This window comes from Rana temporaria, chromosome 1, assembly GCF_905171775.1.
Source record: "Rana temporaria chromosome 1, aRanTem1.1, whole genome shotgun sequence".
In the NCBI taxonomy this organism is placed as follows: Eukaryota; Metazoa; Chordata; class Amphibia; order Anura; family Ranidae; genus Rana; species Rana temporaria.
In genome coordinates this window covers 439,729,882-439,743,791 of record NC_053489.1, presented here as the reverse complement: position 1 = coordinate 439,743,791, position 13,910 = coordinate 439,729,882, and the positions used below count along the sequence as shown (strand labels likewise).

The window sequence follows — 13,910 nt, the reverse complement described above, 5'->3', positions numbered from 1 at the left end:
GGAGCATCGCACATGCGCGAGATCGAGAGGTACATGCTGGTTACCCAGCATGCACCTTTCCTTTGCAAATCCATGAGGAGGTTGCGATTGGGCTTCACATGCCCACAATCATCATGGTAACGACCAGAAGAGGATTTTCTAAATAGTAAGTATAGTTTAAAAAAAAAAATTGTTTATATTTGTGTTATTAATGCATTATAATGGGATGCGTGAAAACATTTTAAAAATTCTGCGGACAAAATTCTGCTTTAAAGTAGATAAGGATAGCCTGGTAAATGTGAATTAATCTCAAAGCTCCACCTGCAGGCTGAAAATTAAAATACAAAACATGTATAATCTTTTTTTTGTTTGTCTCCTTTTGCCGGCCACCTCTTTAGTTGGCCGGCAAATGAGATCACTTTTTTATTGATCATTCTGTTGACGCATAACATAGTCCAATGCTTTACTTGGCTTACATTATGATGTAATAATTTTCATGAGTTCTACCAACCATTTTTTTTCCAACAATTCCATACTGATGCTGTGTGCTATCCTGTAGATTACACTGAGCTTTAAATTAAATTAAAGTTTAACTCTAGGCACAAAAAAAAGCTATATATTTCCCAGAAAGGATATGAATCCACTTTGTGGGTACCAAAGGCCTTTGCAAATCTAGTTATTAGTGTGAGAGTATACTAGGGTTGTCCCGATACCACTTTTTTAGGACTGAGTACAAGTACCGATACTTTTTTTTTAAGTACTCGCCGATACCGAATACCGATACTTTTTTTTAACTGTGTCCCCAAATGCAGCCATGTCCCCCCCCATATCCAGCCATGTCCCCCCCCCGTATGCAGCCATGTCCCCCCCGTATGCAGCCATGTCCCCCCCCATATGCAGCCATGTCCCCCCCCATATGCAGCCATGTCCCCCCCCATATGCAGCCATGTCCCCCCCATATGCAGCCATGTCCCCCCCATATGCAGCCATGTCCCCCCCATATATGCAGCCATGTCCCCTTACCGTACATGCTGCCGCGCCATGCCGAGTACTCCCGCAAATACTCGGAATCGGTCCCGATAGTATCGGTATCGGGACAACCCTAGAGTATACTGTACGTGATATCCTCACTGTGCTGTACATAGCCTATGCCGAGACCAGAATTGTGGGAGGGACCGAGCAACTCCACCCGCTACAGGATGCCTGTTGAAAACTACAGGAGGGGCCGAGACGAGAACAGTCACTCTGCACAAGGGGGGAGAGAGAAGCAGTGACCAGTCTTTATTACAGGAAGCTCCTCCACAATTTCACACTGGATTACTGCACAGATCTGGAAGAACTAGACGAAGCACACCAAGATTCATGTAAAAATACACTTGACACTTTTAATTGGACAATATTTGGTTTTCCTGGAGTTCAGCTTTAAATATGGGAGGTTTGGGGAATGGCAGAGGGAAATAACAAACCTCCGGTTTAGATCTTGACTTTCTGAATAGTAATATGGAGGGGTCCCCATCTCCCACTCCCATGGTTTATTTGCAAACATCCAATCCACTGTTGCTTAGAAATCTAGAGTGTCACTGGTAAAATTGTGATTTTGGTAGACATTATATTGCCAATTGATTGCAAGTGAAATTTGCAATTCCTGATCTTTTTTAAAAGAGAAATCTGGAGGGGCTTTCTATTATTTTACTGGCTCTGGAACGTTCCCCTAATCTGATTGAGACCCTTCACTTTATAATGAGTGTGCAAATCGAGTACGGTATATAAAATGTGCTCAAGGCCAGTGATTGACATTTTATGTTTTGTTGTACAGGTTTTTGGCAGTTGTGCCATCTTTGACAGACAGTTCAGAATCTGTTTCTGGACAGCGCCCAAACACAAGTGTGGAGCAAGGGTATGTATATCTTTTCAGCATCATTCCAGGATTTGTGACTTCTCTTGGATTTAAAACAAACACAAGCTAAAAATGGTTCCATTGTAAAGGGGACTTCTACCTTGATAGTTAAAACCTTGCCCAAGCCACAGATTTGCCTCTATATACTTGGCCCTTATGTTAGCCCCTTCCCTCCAATCAGCTCTCAGCTCTCCTCAGAGTGTAACTTCAGCTCCCCGTCCCTGCTTTCTGATAGCTCAAACAAGCTATATAAATTCTGCACTTTGAATGGTTGTAGAGAAGATAGGGCTGCAGATAAACGGGTATGACTTGTATAGGAAGATTTTTTCCATCTCTGCATATCACCTCAGGCTAATCATTTCACTAAGTATATGGGAGGGTTTACAACCACTGTAAAGCTAAACTCACAAATAATTTTATTTGAATATAATGCTCAATAGCCACAAAGCATTCAAATCCACCATGTAAAAGTAGCAGTGATATAATTACTGTGTTGCACGTAGCCTTTGCTATGTGTATAGAAAATCACAGTAGGTAAACCAACTACAGGCTGCCTATACAAAAAAAACTCCAGAAAGGGACACAAGACCAGTCACTGTACAAGAAGAGATAGCAGTGACCAGTCATTAATAAGGGGAAACTCCTACACAGAGGCAAAGTGTAAAAGATACTAAATGCCAGATTATTGCCGAATCTGGAAGAAATAGAGAAAATACCTAGATTCAAAAACGAATACACACTTATCTTGTATTTAGACTGCAGATTTAGCACAAAGTTCAGCTTTAACCCTCCTCTTGTGTTAGGGTCAGAACCGACCCGTTTTCAGGTTTTGAATGTCTATAAGTATCACATAAATTTGTTTATTGCATCAAGATTTTTTTACTTTGTCAGGAACCTCTATTTAAACAATGTAAAAGAAAAAGAATCCTTTTCAGTAAATTATAAAATACTGTGGTTAAAATTAAGATGTTTATGGTGTTAGGGTCAATTCTGACCCAGTTATAATATAGGATTATAGGACACTAATAAGTGCCAAAACTGAAATCGTAAAACACTCTCTCTGCTTAGTAACACTGACAGCCAATCACCTCTCAACCCTGTGAGCTGTAGTTAGGGAGGGGCCTATCTCTTTGCCTGCTTGTCTGCTTCTCTAAATAAAGTAAAGAAACATAGGACCAATACATTTCAGAGTTGCTGACTTGCAGAGTACCATTTTTTGAATTTGAAAATGAGAGGTATGCAATCAAAAGAAAGGTCTAAGGGGTCACACCAAAAATATTAAAACCAATCTTTTCAAGGATAAAGAAGCCTAACAAGGTAACCAAGAGGTAAGAAACAAATTGGATGATAAATAATTGTTCAGAGGGTATTTTATGTCTGATTTAAGACACGGGTCAAAACCTACCCGTTAACATCATGGATAGTAACAGAAAGCTAACATAAGAGGAGGGTTAAGGAGTATGTAAACCCAACATTTCATTTTCCTGATTTGTGCCTGCTGTACTATGTACTTGTATGAAAGGGTATCATGTTCTCTTTGTAATACTTCAGCTGTGTGAAATCCCTGACATTCCTGCCAGTCCCTCTGCTTTCCTATTAAAAACAGACCACACTATGCAAGCGAGCACAATGTGGTCAGTTCTCTAGCTGTGCTGGGAACTCGGCCTGCTCTCCTCCAGTGATCAGACATGTCTTGACCCCCCCCGCACAGCCGTTCACTGGAAAGATCAGTGTGCTGCTGTTTCTCCTCCATCGCCTCTCTATGCACCTCTTCTCTGATCTGAGAACAGGGAGTATGTGATCTCATATATATATATATATATATATATATATATATATATAAAAAAAAGGGGGGGTGGAGGGTATTCATAATATTTTTTAAATATATACATAAATGTTTTACCTTTCATTTCTACTTTAAACTGCGTAGGTTGTTTTACAAGATGAGGGTTTACATATACTTTAGAGGTACCAGTAAAACTCCACAATTAAACCGGAAAATGGATGCAGAAAGCGAACCACAGTTGTGTTATCCATGTATTTTTGTACTGTGCTGGTCTACTTCACTTGTCAATAATCTTGTGATCTGAGAACCCCTGCCTGTTATGCAAGAGGACTATTCCCAGACACACCTCAGCGGGCTTTTGCTGCTGTGATGAAACCCACAACACATAGCCTTCTAACTGAAGCTCAAAAGTGACAGCTGCCCACATGTTAAACCAGCGCTTTTAGTGTTCAGACAGTATGAATGGGTCCTAAATGTTAGAGGAAGTTACATGGAATGGGCTTTAGAAGCTATGCCCCCCAATGTACACGCATATGAAGGATGAGGGATCTGCATCCCAGTACCTGAAACTCTGATCAGCATAGACCATACAGGAGCAGGGCAAAGGGATAATTAGAGATCATTGTTTTTCTTGATTTAATATTGCTTTGCTAGGGCAGTACATAGGGGAAGATCCACAGAGAGAGTACGCCGGCGTATCTACTGATACGCCGGCGTACTTTCAAATTTCTCGCGTCGCATCGTTGTTTTGAATCCTCAAAACAAGATACGACGGCATCTGGGTTAGATCCGACAGGCATACGTCTTCGTACGCCTTCGGATCTAAGATGCAATTCTTCGGCGTCCCCTTCGTTTTCCGCGTCGAGTATGCAAATGAGCTATTTCCGACGATCCACGAACGTGCGAGCGGCCGGCGCATTCCTTTACGTCGTCTCTAGTCGGCTTTTTTCGGTGTATAGTTAAAGCTGCTATTTCGTGGCGTACTCGATGTTAAGTATGGCCGTCGTTCCCGCGTATAATTAATTTTTTTTTTTTTTTTTGTGTAAGTCGTTCGTGAATCGGGATGGACGTAATTTACGTCCAGGTCAAAACCAATGACGTCCTTGCGACGTCATTTCGCGCAATGCACGGTGGGAAATTTAGGGACGGCGCATGCGCAATTCATTCGACGCGGGGACGCGCTTCATTTAAATGAAACGCCCCCTACCCGCCCAATTTGAATTCCGCTTGAGATACACTACGCCGCCGTAACTTACGGAGCAAAATCTTTATGGATTCGAACCAAAGCCAGGTAAGGTACGTGGCATAGCGTATCTCAGATACAATGCGCCGGGGCAGATCTTTGTGGATCTGCCCCATAGTATGCACAAATCAACTTTCTGTGTAAAACATGTGACTCCCCCCAACTTCCCCACACTTTATCAAATTTGGCTGGTACTCCTATTTCCGTTATCTATTTAATATAAAATTTCTGTTTTGCAAATGCTGGATGAATGCTGTTACTTCAGACAAAGTAAAACCGAACAGTCAAATACTTCAGTGAATTTGAAATCCTATTTATAAAACCCTTAACATAGAGGATCAGATTTAAGGCTATAGATAAGACGACGTATTCATCAGGCTGTCACTATAATCAAGTCTCTCGTTTCCAACATTTACATTGACAAATGTCTAATTATTCTGTCGGGAGGAATGAAAGGGATGCTTCACTATAGGTTACATTGTGTTCTGAACCACTTTTAATTGTCTAGTTTAACACATCTGTCTGATAATTGGAATAGTTTCTCTAACGTTCTAGGGCTTCTATAAAAAAAAAAAGGCTGAAACCTGATATTTTAATATTTTAATGGGCAGTAGCAATTCCAACAGTTTAAATTCAACTGTCTAACTGTATATGTTAAAAGCAGAGCTGATTTTAACATATACAGTTAGACAGTTGAATTTGGCTTGCTGTTTGGGTGGTAAGTATGAGCCTGGTTATAAACGTTTACTATTTTACTTATACTACTATTTGTTTAAAAACGCATCTCATTTAAAGTCCCAAAAACCCTTTTTTTTGTATCCAATAGGGATGGAGGCGTGTGTTTCTCATACGCCTCATTTAAAGTCCCAACCCCAGTTTTCTTTGTACCATAGAGGGATGGAGATGCGTTTTGCTGATACCCTTATACTATTATGCGTTTTTTTCCAGTGCTCTTTACCACAATACCAAGCATAGGTGGAGGCGGGGACACACCCCTAGTCACCTGTCCTCCATCTACCCATCAGTCTTTACATGCCTCCATTGAGGAGACTTCAAAAGTTTAGTTAGGACTGCAGATCGCAGAGAGCCTTGTCGCTGGCTCTGCAGCTTACTCATGTACTTGCAAATGCGTGCAACCAATCCTCTGCTTTTAACATATACAGTTAGACAGTTGAATTTGGCTTGCTGTTTGGGTGGTAAGTATGAGCCTGGTTATAAACGTTTGCTATTTTACTTATACTACTGTTTGTTTAAAAACGCATCTCATTTAAAGTCCCAAAAACCCCTTTTTTTTTTTATATTTTGTGTATTTGATCATTGATAGGAAAGAACTTGAGAGGGAAATGCCCCAACAGGTACACAGGCAGCTATAATCACTATATAATCACTATTAACCATCAGGCTTTTATTGCGGTCTTTGTTCTCATTGGAGGGATTTGCTTTACCACTTAGATCGTTGGTGTGTCAGACTGAATTTCATCGTGGGCTGTATCGGCAATTATGGTTGCCATTAAAGGGTCTCGATGTCCAGAGCACCCCACTCCCCTTACATCAGATGACAAGACCCATCGCCCCCCCCGCCATTAGAAGTTGAGTCTCTCACCCTCCCTTACATCACAGTGCAGCTGGAAAGCAGACAGTGCAGGGTCTGGAGTCTGCTGAATGCTGAGACCTGGGGAAGTGGAAAGGAGGGGGGTACTGTGTCTGAACATAGAGGTGCAGGATCTGTAGGAGGAATTCTGTCTTCCTCCCTGTTGCCGACTGCTGAAACGGGGGGAGGGGTGCATATGTGAGCCTCTCCGTGGCTTCATGGACCTGTTGGAGGAGTTCTGTCCTCTATGCTGAGACAAGGTGAGAGCAACAATGAGTGGGTTGGAGCAGCTGCAGGAGATGTGCGAGAGTCACATGAAATGGCAAGGAGGGGCATTGACACATGTGTCCTAGCTGGTTTTCAGGCAGAACCAGAGATTAAGATGTCTTTTAATGGGGAAATGGACAGCAGTAAAAATGTTGAGGTCTTATCCACTCTGTCCAATTCCTAGAAAGATATTTTAGCTTAATTTGGACTTTAAAGTGGGATTGAACTTAAAAAAAAAATGCTGAAGGGTAAGATTTTGATGGCAAATGAGACCCTTATGGTTTCCTCTGTCATAAACTGCTTCTCCCAATCTGTCAGCATTTATATGCACTGAGCTGTGCATGCACCGCTCATCCAACATTTACAGCACTGCTCTGTGCTGTGAAAATGTGACTCCTGTGTGCAGAAGTGACGCCATTGTGACACCAACCAAGCGAGCTAGAGTCCTAACTTAGAAGGAAGACTGGGAGAAGATGGAGGCGTCTGTGACGGGCACCGCAGCCCTGGAGGGGATCACTTAGTAAGTATGTACTAGAATGCAGTGCATACTAATTCATTATGGCATAAAGCTCCAGGGGGCAGTTTTTTATACCGAAGTTCAAGTCTGCTTTAAGAATCGCACACAGAATTTCCTTGATTTGAGACCATCTTTGCTAAGAAGTATCCTGTGGCATATAAATAGTAGGCTTTGGTTCACTGATCTGTTGAAATACGCCTTTTAGGTTTTTCTTTGTTTTTTTTTTTATCCTTCTAAAACTTTTCCTCATCCCGACAATATGCTACTAAAGAATTACCTACATCTTCATTAAAGTACTTAGCATTTAGAAAGAAAGAAAAAAGTTGATTTTGACAACATAAGTTTTTCTTTACCCCCCCGCCACTGAGTACATTTGTGAAGCATTTAGCTGTCAAAAAATGATTTGTTTTTGTGCGTCAATAAAATCTTGTATGTTACTGTTTAATTAAAATGTCTTCAGCAGCCCACAATTCCTACACTACAAAGTAAACTTGCTTAGAATTTAAATCGTTAGTCAATCATAATTATTTTGTTAACGTATACCCTTGAGGCGTGCTTGATGCTTTGCAGAGTATTTAGATGTAAATGGAAAGATAAACATTCTGTTGCGATATGAACTAGGTCACCATATTCGACTAAAAGATTTCTAGGCTGTGCATTATTCCAAATTTTTCTTTTTCTCTTGCCTATAGGTCTGGGCTTCTGAGCACTTTAGTGGGAGAAAAATCTGTTACACAGAGATGGGAGGTAAATGAAGTGCATGCTTTGTATGTATTAAAAATTGATTTCTTATTAAAGAATGTTACCCAACATTTCTTATTCCTGATATGTGCCTGTTGTACCATGTACTTGTATGAACATGTGTTTTCCTTTTAAAAACTCACCACACTAAGCAGGAGAACACAGCATGGTTAGTTACCTAGCTGTGCTGAGAACTTAGGCCCAGATTCTCGTAGGAGTTACGCCGGCGTATCTCCAGATACGCCGTCGTAACTCTGAGTGAGACGCGTCGTATTCATGCGCCGGATTCTTAGAATCAGTTACGCATAGATTTGTCTTCGATCCGACCGACGTAAGTCTCTTACACCGTCGTATCTAAGTTGCATATTTACGCTGGCTGCTAGGTAGCGCTTCCGTCGATTTACACGTCGAAGATGGTAATGAGCTAGATACACCGATTTTCAAACGTACGTTGTTTACGTAAGGCTTTTTTGGGCGTAAAGTTACCCCTGCTCTGAGGCGTAGATGAGGCGTACCAATGTTGGGTATGGACGTCTGAACAGCATCGAGTTTTTCACGTTTTACGTCATTTGCGTAAGTCGTCTGTGAATGGGGCTGTGCGTAAGTTACGTTCACGTCGAAAGCATTGAGTGAGTAGTTGCGGCGTAATTTGGAGCATGCGCACTGGGATACTTTCACGGACGGCGCATGCGCCGTTCGGAAAAAGCGTCATTTACGTGGGGTCACAATAAATTTACATAAAACACTCCCACATCTTCCACATTTGAATTACGCGGGCTTACGCCGGCCAATTTACGCTACGCCGCCGCAACTTACGGAGCAAGTGCTTTGTGAATACTGCACTTGCCTGTCAAAGTTGCGGAGGCGTAGCGTAAATAGGATACGCTACGCCCGCACACAAATACGCACTCCCTACGTGAATCTGGCCCTTAGCCTGCTGTTATCAAATGACTAGACTTGTCCTGACACCCCCCTCTCTCCCCTGCACAGCCATTCACTGGGAATATCAGTGTGCTGCTGCTTCTCCTCACCCCAGCTCTTATGCAGCTTAGAACAGAGGGAATGTGATCACTTATAAAAAAAGCCTTTGTAATGATTTTTATCTCTTTACATAAATGTTTTGCTATTTCTATTTTAAATTTGAATGGGTTCTTTTACAAGGTGAAAGTTTAAATTTTCTTTAATGTGGATGATCGAACTGTGTTTAAAAGATGTAGGTCTCGTACACACGACCGAGATATTTTTTTGCCGAGGAAACCGGTCGTGTGTACATTTTTGATGAGGAAACTGTCGAGAAACTCGACGAGCCAAAAAGAAAGCATGTTCTCTATTTCCTTGACGGGAATGGAGAAAATTGGCTTGTCGAGTTTCTCGACGGCTTCACAAGGAACTCGACGAGCAAAACGATGTGTTTCGCCCGTCAAGTTTCTCGGTCGTGTGTACGAGGCCTCATTCTTGCCTACTAGATCCAGACTTCCTATCTACTCTGTACACGCATCTAAAAATGTAGAAGCTTAGATTCAAAGTTGAGGAAGAAGAATTGAGGAATGCTGGCCTCTTCTTCAAGCATTATATAAATAGCATTTACAAAAGCTAACATTTCTGCTTCTGCGGAGCTGGTCTTGTAACAGAACAAACACCCAATGGGTTAGAAATTTGCTACAACTAGAAAAAGCCAAAGAAAGTCACTGCTGAAATTAGAGCAACGTGGCTCTACTCTGAAATTGCAAAAGTGCCCACTGTATATGTCACAATGGGAGGGGGGGGGGGATATACTAAAACTGGAGCACTCAGAATCTGGTGCCGCTATGATGGTAGCCAATCGGCTTCTAACTTCAGCTTGTTTAATTAAGCTTTGACAATAAAACCTGGAAGCTGATTGGTTCCTATGCAGAGCTGCGCCAGAATTTGCACTTTCCAGGTTTAGTAAACACAACGTTAGAGTTTTATATCAAGCTTTTACTTAGGTTAACGTTAAAAGATTGAAATGATAATTTCAATAAGAGAAGATGGATATCCCTGTAGAGCCTGCTTTTCTTGAAAATGCCCATGTTCATTAAAGCCTGGCAGTACTGTCTGTACAGTTTCCTTAACATTTACCAAAACTATGGGGCAAATTATTATTATTATACAGGGTTTATATAGCATCAACAGTTTGCACAGCAATATGGGAGCGTACAGTTACAATACAATTCAATACAGGAGGGATCAGAGGGCCCTGCTCGTTAGAGCTTACAGGCAAATAGACTGTTCACTTTTCAAGTGCAGTTGCTCTGAGCTTAGTAAATAAAGTAAAGCTACACTTTACAAAGTACACCCAATCGCATGCAAGGAAAATAAAAAAACAGCATTTTTGCTTGCACACAACTGGTAGATGGAAGTCCAGCAGAGCTCCCTCTCATTTACTTAAAGAGGAAGTAAAGCCGATTAAAAAATACACCCTGCAAGAAAAAGGCATAATGAGCTAGTATGCATAGCACCGCAGCCCTCGTTCCTTTCCTCCACCACCGCCATCTCTCCCGGAGTGACTTCCGGATATCGCGGCTCTGTCGCTGTGATTGGCCGGAGCCGTGATGACGTCACTCCCGCGCATGAGTGCGAGAGCCGCCACTAACGGCATGATCGCCGTTAGTAGCGGCACGCTCAGTGCTCCTTCGCGCCATTGACATCGGTGTCTGTCTATTGCAAATATTTTTTCTGTTTTTTATTAATTATTTAAATGTTTGCGCTGCACTGTTTCACTATATATTGCAAATATCTCCTAAACCGTGTAGATTTAGGAGATATTTCCTGTACCTACAGGTAAGCCTTAATCTAGACTTATCTGTAGGTAAAAGTGGTCTGTAAGGGTTTACAACCACGCTTTAGAGCAGTCTATTTGCTTTTGGTAAATCAACCCCTATGTAATGTGCAGCGAACCCACCCCCTTTTTCTGCTCACAGGCCAGCCTGTATCCTCGATTTCTTGCAAACAGCCAGGTGCCAAGGAACTGGAGTCCTCTCTTGCTCCACTGTAGTTCAGCATCCAAATAACAGGCCACACACACAAACTGTTTAGATCCAGCCCAGCTTTATTGCAATAACAGCACACCGCTCACTCCTACCCTAAGCCATGCCCCCAACATGTTTCACCCTCAGCAGGGCTTAATCAGGATTAAGCCTTGCTGTGGGAAAAACATGTTCGAAGCATGGCTTTGGGTAGGAGTGAGTGGTGTGCTGCCATTGTAATAAACCTTGGCTGGGGGTTCAATATCTTGTGCAGGCCAATATTTGGAAAATGTAATGTGGGTGTTTTACATAATCCATTCAGTTTCTGTCCAATCATGCATTTTACTTGAGCAAAAGAAGGGTGATCGGCACACTATAGCCAAAGTCGTTCCAAGGTGGGCATTGCCATAGCTTATTGATGTAAAGGAGATCATAACATGTATTTAGGTTTAGGGAGGGCCTGGTATAATACAGGCCCAGTACTAAAGAAGGCTGATCATCCAGCCTGTATGTTTCTGTTTTGTTTATTCCTGTCTGATCCTGTTTGTTGTGCAAGCATGCTTGAATACAAAGCGGTGCCTTGCTGATTTTTGAGTTAGATCTGCCGCTCGGGTAAATCACCACTCGGCGTGACTCATCGCCTGGCTGCTATGTGATTTATGTGCCATTTTACCTCCTAGCATTGCCTTAGAGATAAGCTCCATACAATACGCAAACGGCTCTTTTGGTTAATCTTCTGCTCTTGTCTTTGCACAGAGGGGAGAAATCAGCAATTTCCAGTATCTGATGCACCTAAACACTCTGGCAGGCCGATCATACAACGACCTCATGCAGTACCCTGTCTTTCCTTGGATCCTGGCGGATTTTGACTCCGAGGTAATGATCGCTTTCAAATACTGCTTCACTGATTGTTTTATATTTTAAAAAAAGACAATCGTTTGTCTTCTGTGAATATGGTTTAAAGCTATCCTGCTTTTGGGAAAAATAGTAAAATGGGCACTAGTTAAAAAAAGGTTTAGTATGAGATTGGCATCATCTCTTTGTTCCCCTTGGGGCACAGCTGCTTGTTTTTAGCATGGATAAATACAAAAGACAGAGCCATTTAACCACATTGAATATTGCTGTTGTGAATGTGTATACTTTAATCATTGCAAGCATGATTTCTACAGTTGGGTATTTAAAGGGGTTGTATAGGTAAAAAAAACATCCTAAATAGCTTCCTTTTACCTTAGTGCAGTCCTCCTTCACTTACCTCATCCTTTCATTTTGCTTTTAAATGTCCTTATTTCTTCTGAGAAATCCTCACTTCCTGTTCTTTTGTCTGTAACTCAACACCGTAATGAGAGGCTTTCTCCCTGGTGTGGAGTGTCGCGCTCGCCCCCTCCCTTGGACTACAGGAGAGTCAGGACGCCCACTAACACACAGCTCCTTTCTCTATCTGCAACGTAGAGAGATCGTCCTGACTCTCCTGTATTCAAAGAGAGGGGGCGAGCACAACACTCCACACCAGGGAGAAAGCCTTGCAAGTTAAAAAAAATTGTGTTTAATACTGACATGTGCATGAGTTGACCGTAGATTTTTTTTATAATGTGGTAATTTTTTTCCCCTAGGGACAATGTCTTTTTTCCTAGGACAAACATATACTTTTTTTTCCTTTAGGGATAAGAGGTGTACTACACTCTTCTGTCCTATAATTCACAGTGATGAGAGGAGAAGTGTGAATTTAGTTTCTCATCATTTTAGGGTGCTGTACTTACCCTGAAGTTCAGATGTTCTTGCAGCTGATAGCTTATTGGGTTGATGGAAAGACATATATGAATATGATGAGGGACCTAATGACAAAAAGATCCCAGAAGCAAATTATTAAATGCCTACAAGGACATTTAAATGGGTTGTAAAGGTTAGTTTTTTATTTTCTAAATAGGTTCCTTTAAGCTAGTACATTGTTGGTTCACTTACCTTTTCCTTCGATTTCCCTTCTAAATGTTTTTTTTTCTTTGTCTGAATTTCTCACCTCCTGTTCCTACTCAGTAAGCTTGCCCCCATCATCCGAGCCAGTCTGGCTGGGGGTTAGTCGACGTGCTCGCCCCTCCCTTGGGACTACATCCCTGCGGAGGGACGCTGTAGTCCCAAGGGAGGGGGGCGAGTACGCTGACTAACCCTCAGCCAGAATGGCTCAGATGATGGGGACAAGCTTACTGAGGAGGAACAGGAAGTGAGAAAATCTGAGAAAAGAAAAAAAAGATTTAGAAGGAAAAGGTAAGTGAACCAACAATTCACTAGCTTAAAGGAACCTATTTAGAAAATAAAAAAACAAACCTTTACAACCCCTTTAAGATAATGAAAACCTACAGTCTTGTTTTTCGCAAATCCAGGCAATTTGAATTGATTTGATTTGAAAATGGGACAATTTGTTAATAGTAAAATGTTTTGATATTTTGATTTAAGGAGCTGGATTTGACAAATCCCAAAACATTTAGAAATCTTTCTAAGCCAATGGGAGCCCAGACTGATGACAGGCTTGCACAGTATAAGAAACGATACAAGGACTGGGAGGATCCTAATGGTAAGGTCTTAAAATTACACAATGAGAAGCAAAATGTCAATAAAAATATGTTTTTTTTTAAGTTTTAGTACATATGATTTAAGATGTTTAGTTTCATGAACAGTTTAAAATTATACTAAAATTTTAAATATTCACCTTCGGGGAATATACTAAAAGTGGAGCAGCTGTGCATGACAAGTAAATAGGCTTCCATCTTAAGCCTAGTACACACTACTATTTTTTTTTCATTCAATCCTCAGAAGGAGCTGCTATACTAACTATCCAATGTTAGTGCAACTATCTTCCCTGCTGTGCTATTGTGTTCTGCCCCAATACCCCCCCCCCCCCTCCCCGCCA

The 13,910-nt window shown here is 41.6% G+C and overlaps 1 protein-coding gene across 5 annotated transcripts in view; it reads left to right on the top strand.

Annotated features, from left to right (window-relative positions):
• WDFY3 (WD repeat and FYVE domain containing 3) overlaps positions 1–13,910 on the top strand; it is a 365,507-nt gene that overhangs the window by 314,639 nt on the left and 36,958 nt on the right. For all 5 annotated transcript variants that reach the window (XM_040326535.1, XM_040326529.1, XM_040326514.1 and 2 more), the window contains 4 exons: positions 1,796–1,876; positions 7,973–8,027; positions 11,765–11,884; positions 13,457–13,574. In XM_040326535.1, coding sequence (XP_040182469.1) covers positions 1,796–1,876; positions 7,973–8,027; positions 11,765–11,884; positions 13,457–13,574 — 374 coding nt within the window. The remainder of the gene's footprint in view (positions 1–1,795; positions 1,877–7,972; positions 8,028–11,764; positions 11,885–13,456; positions 13,575–13,910) is intronic.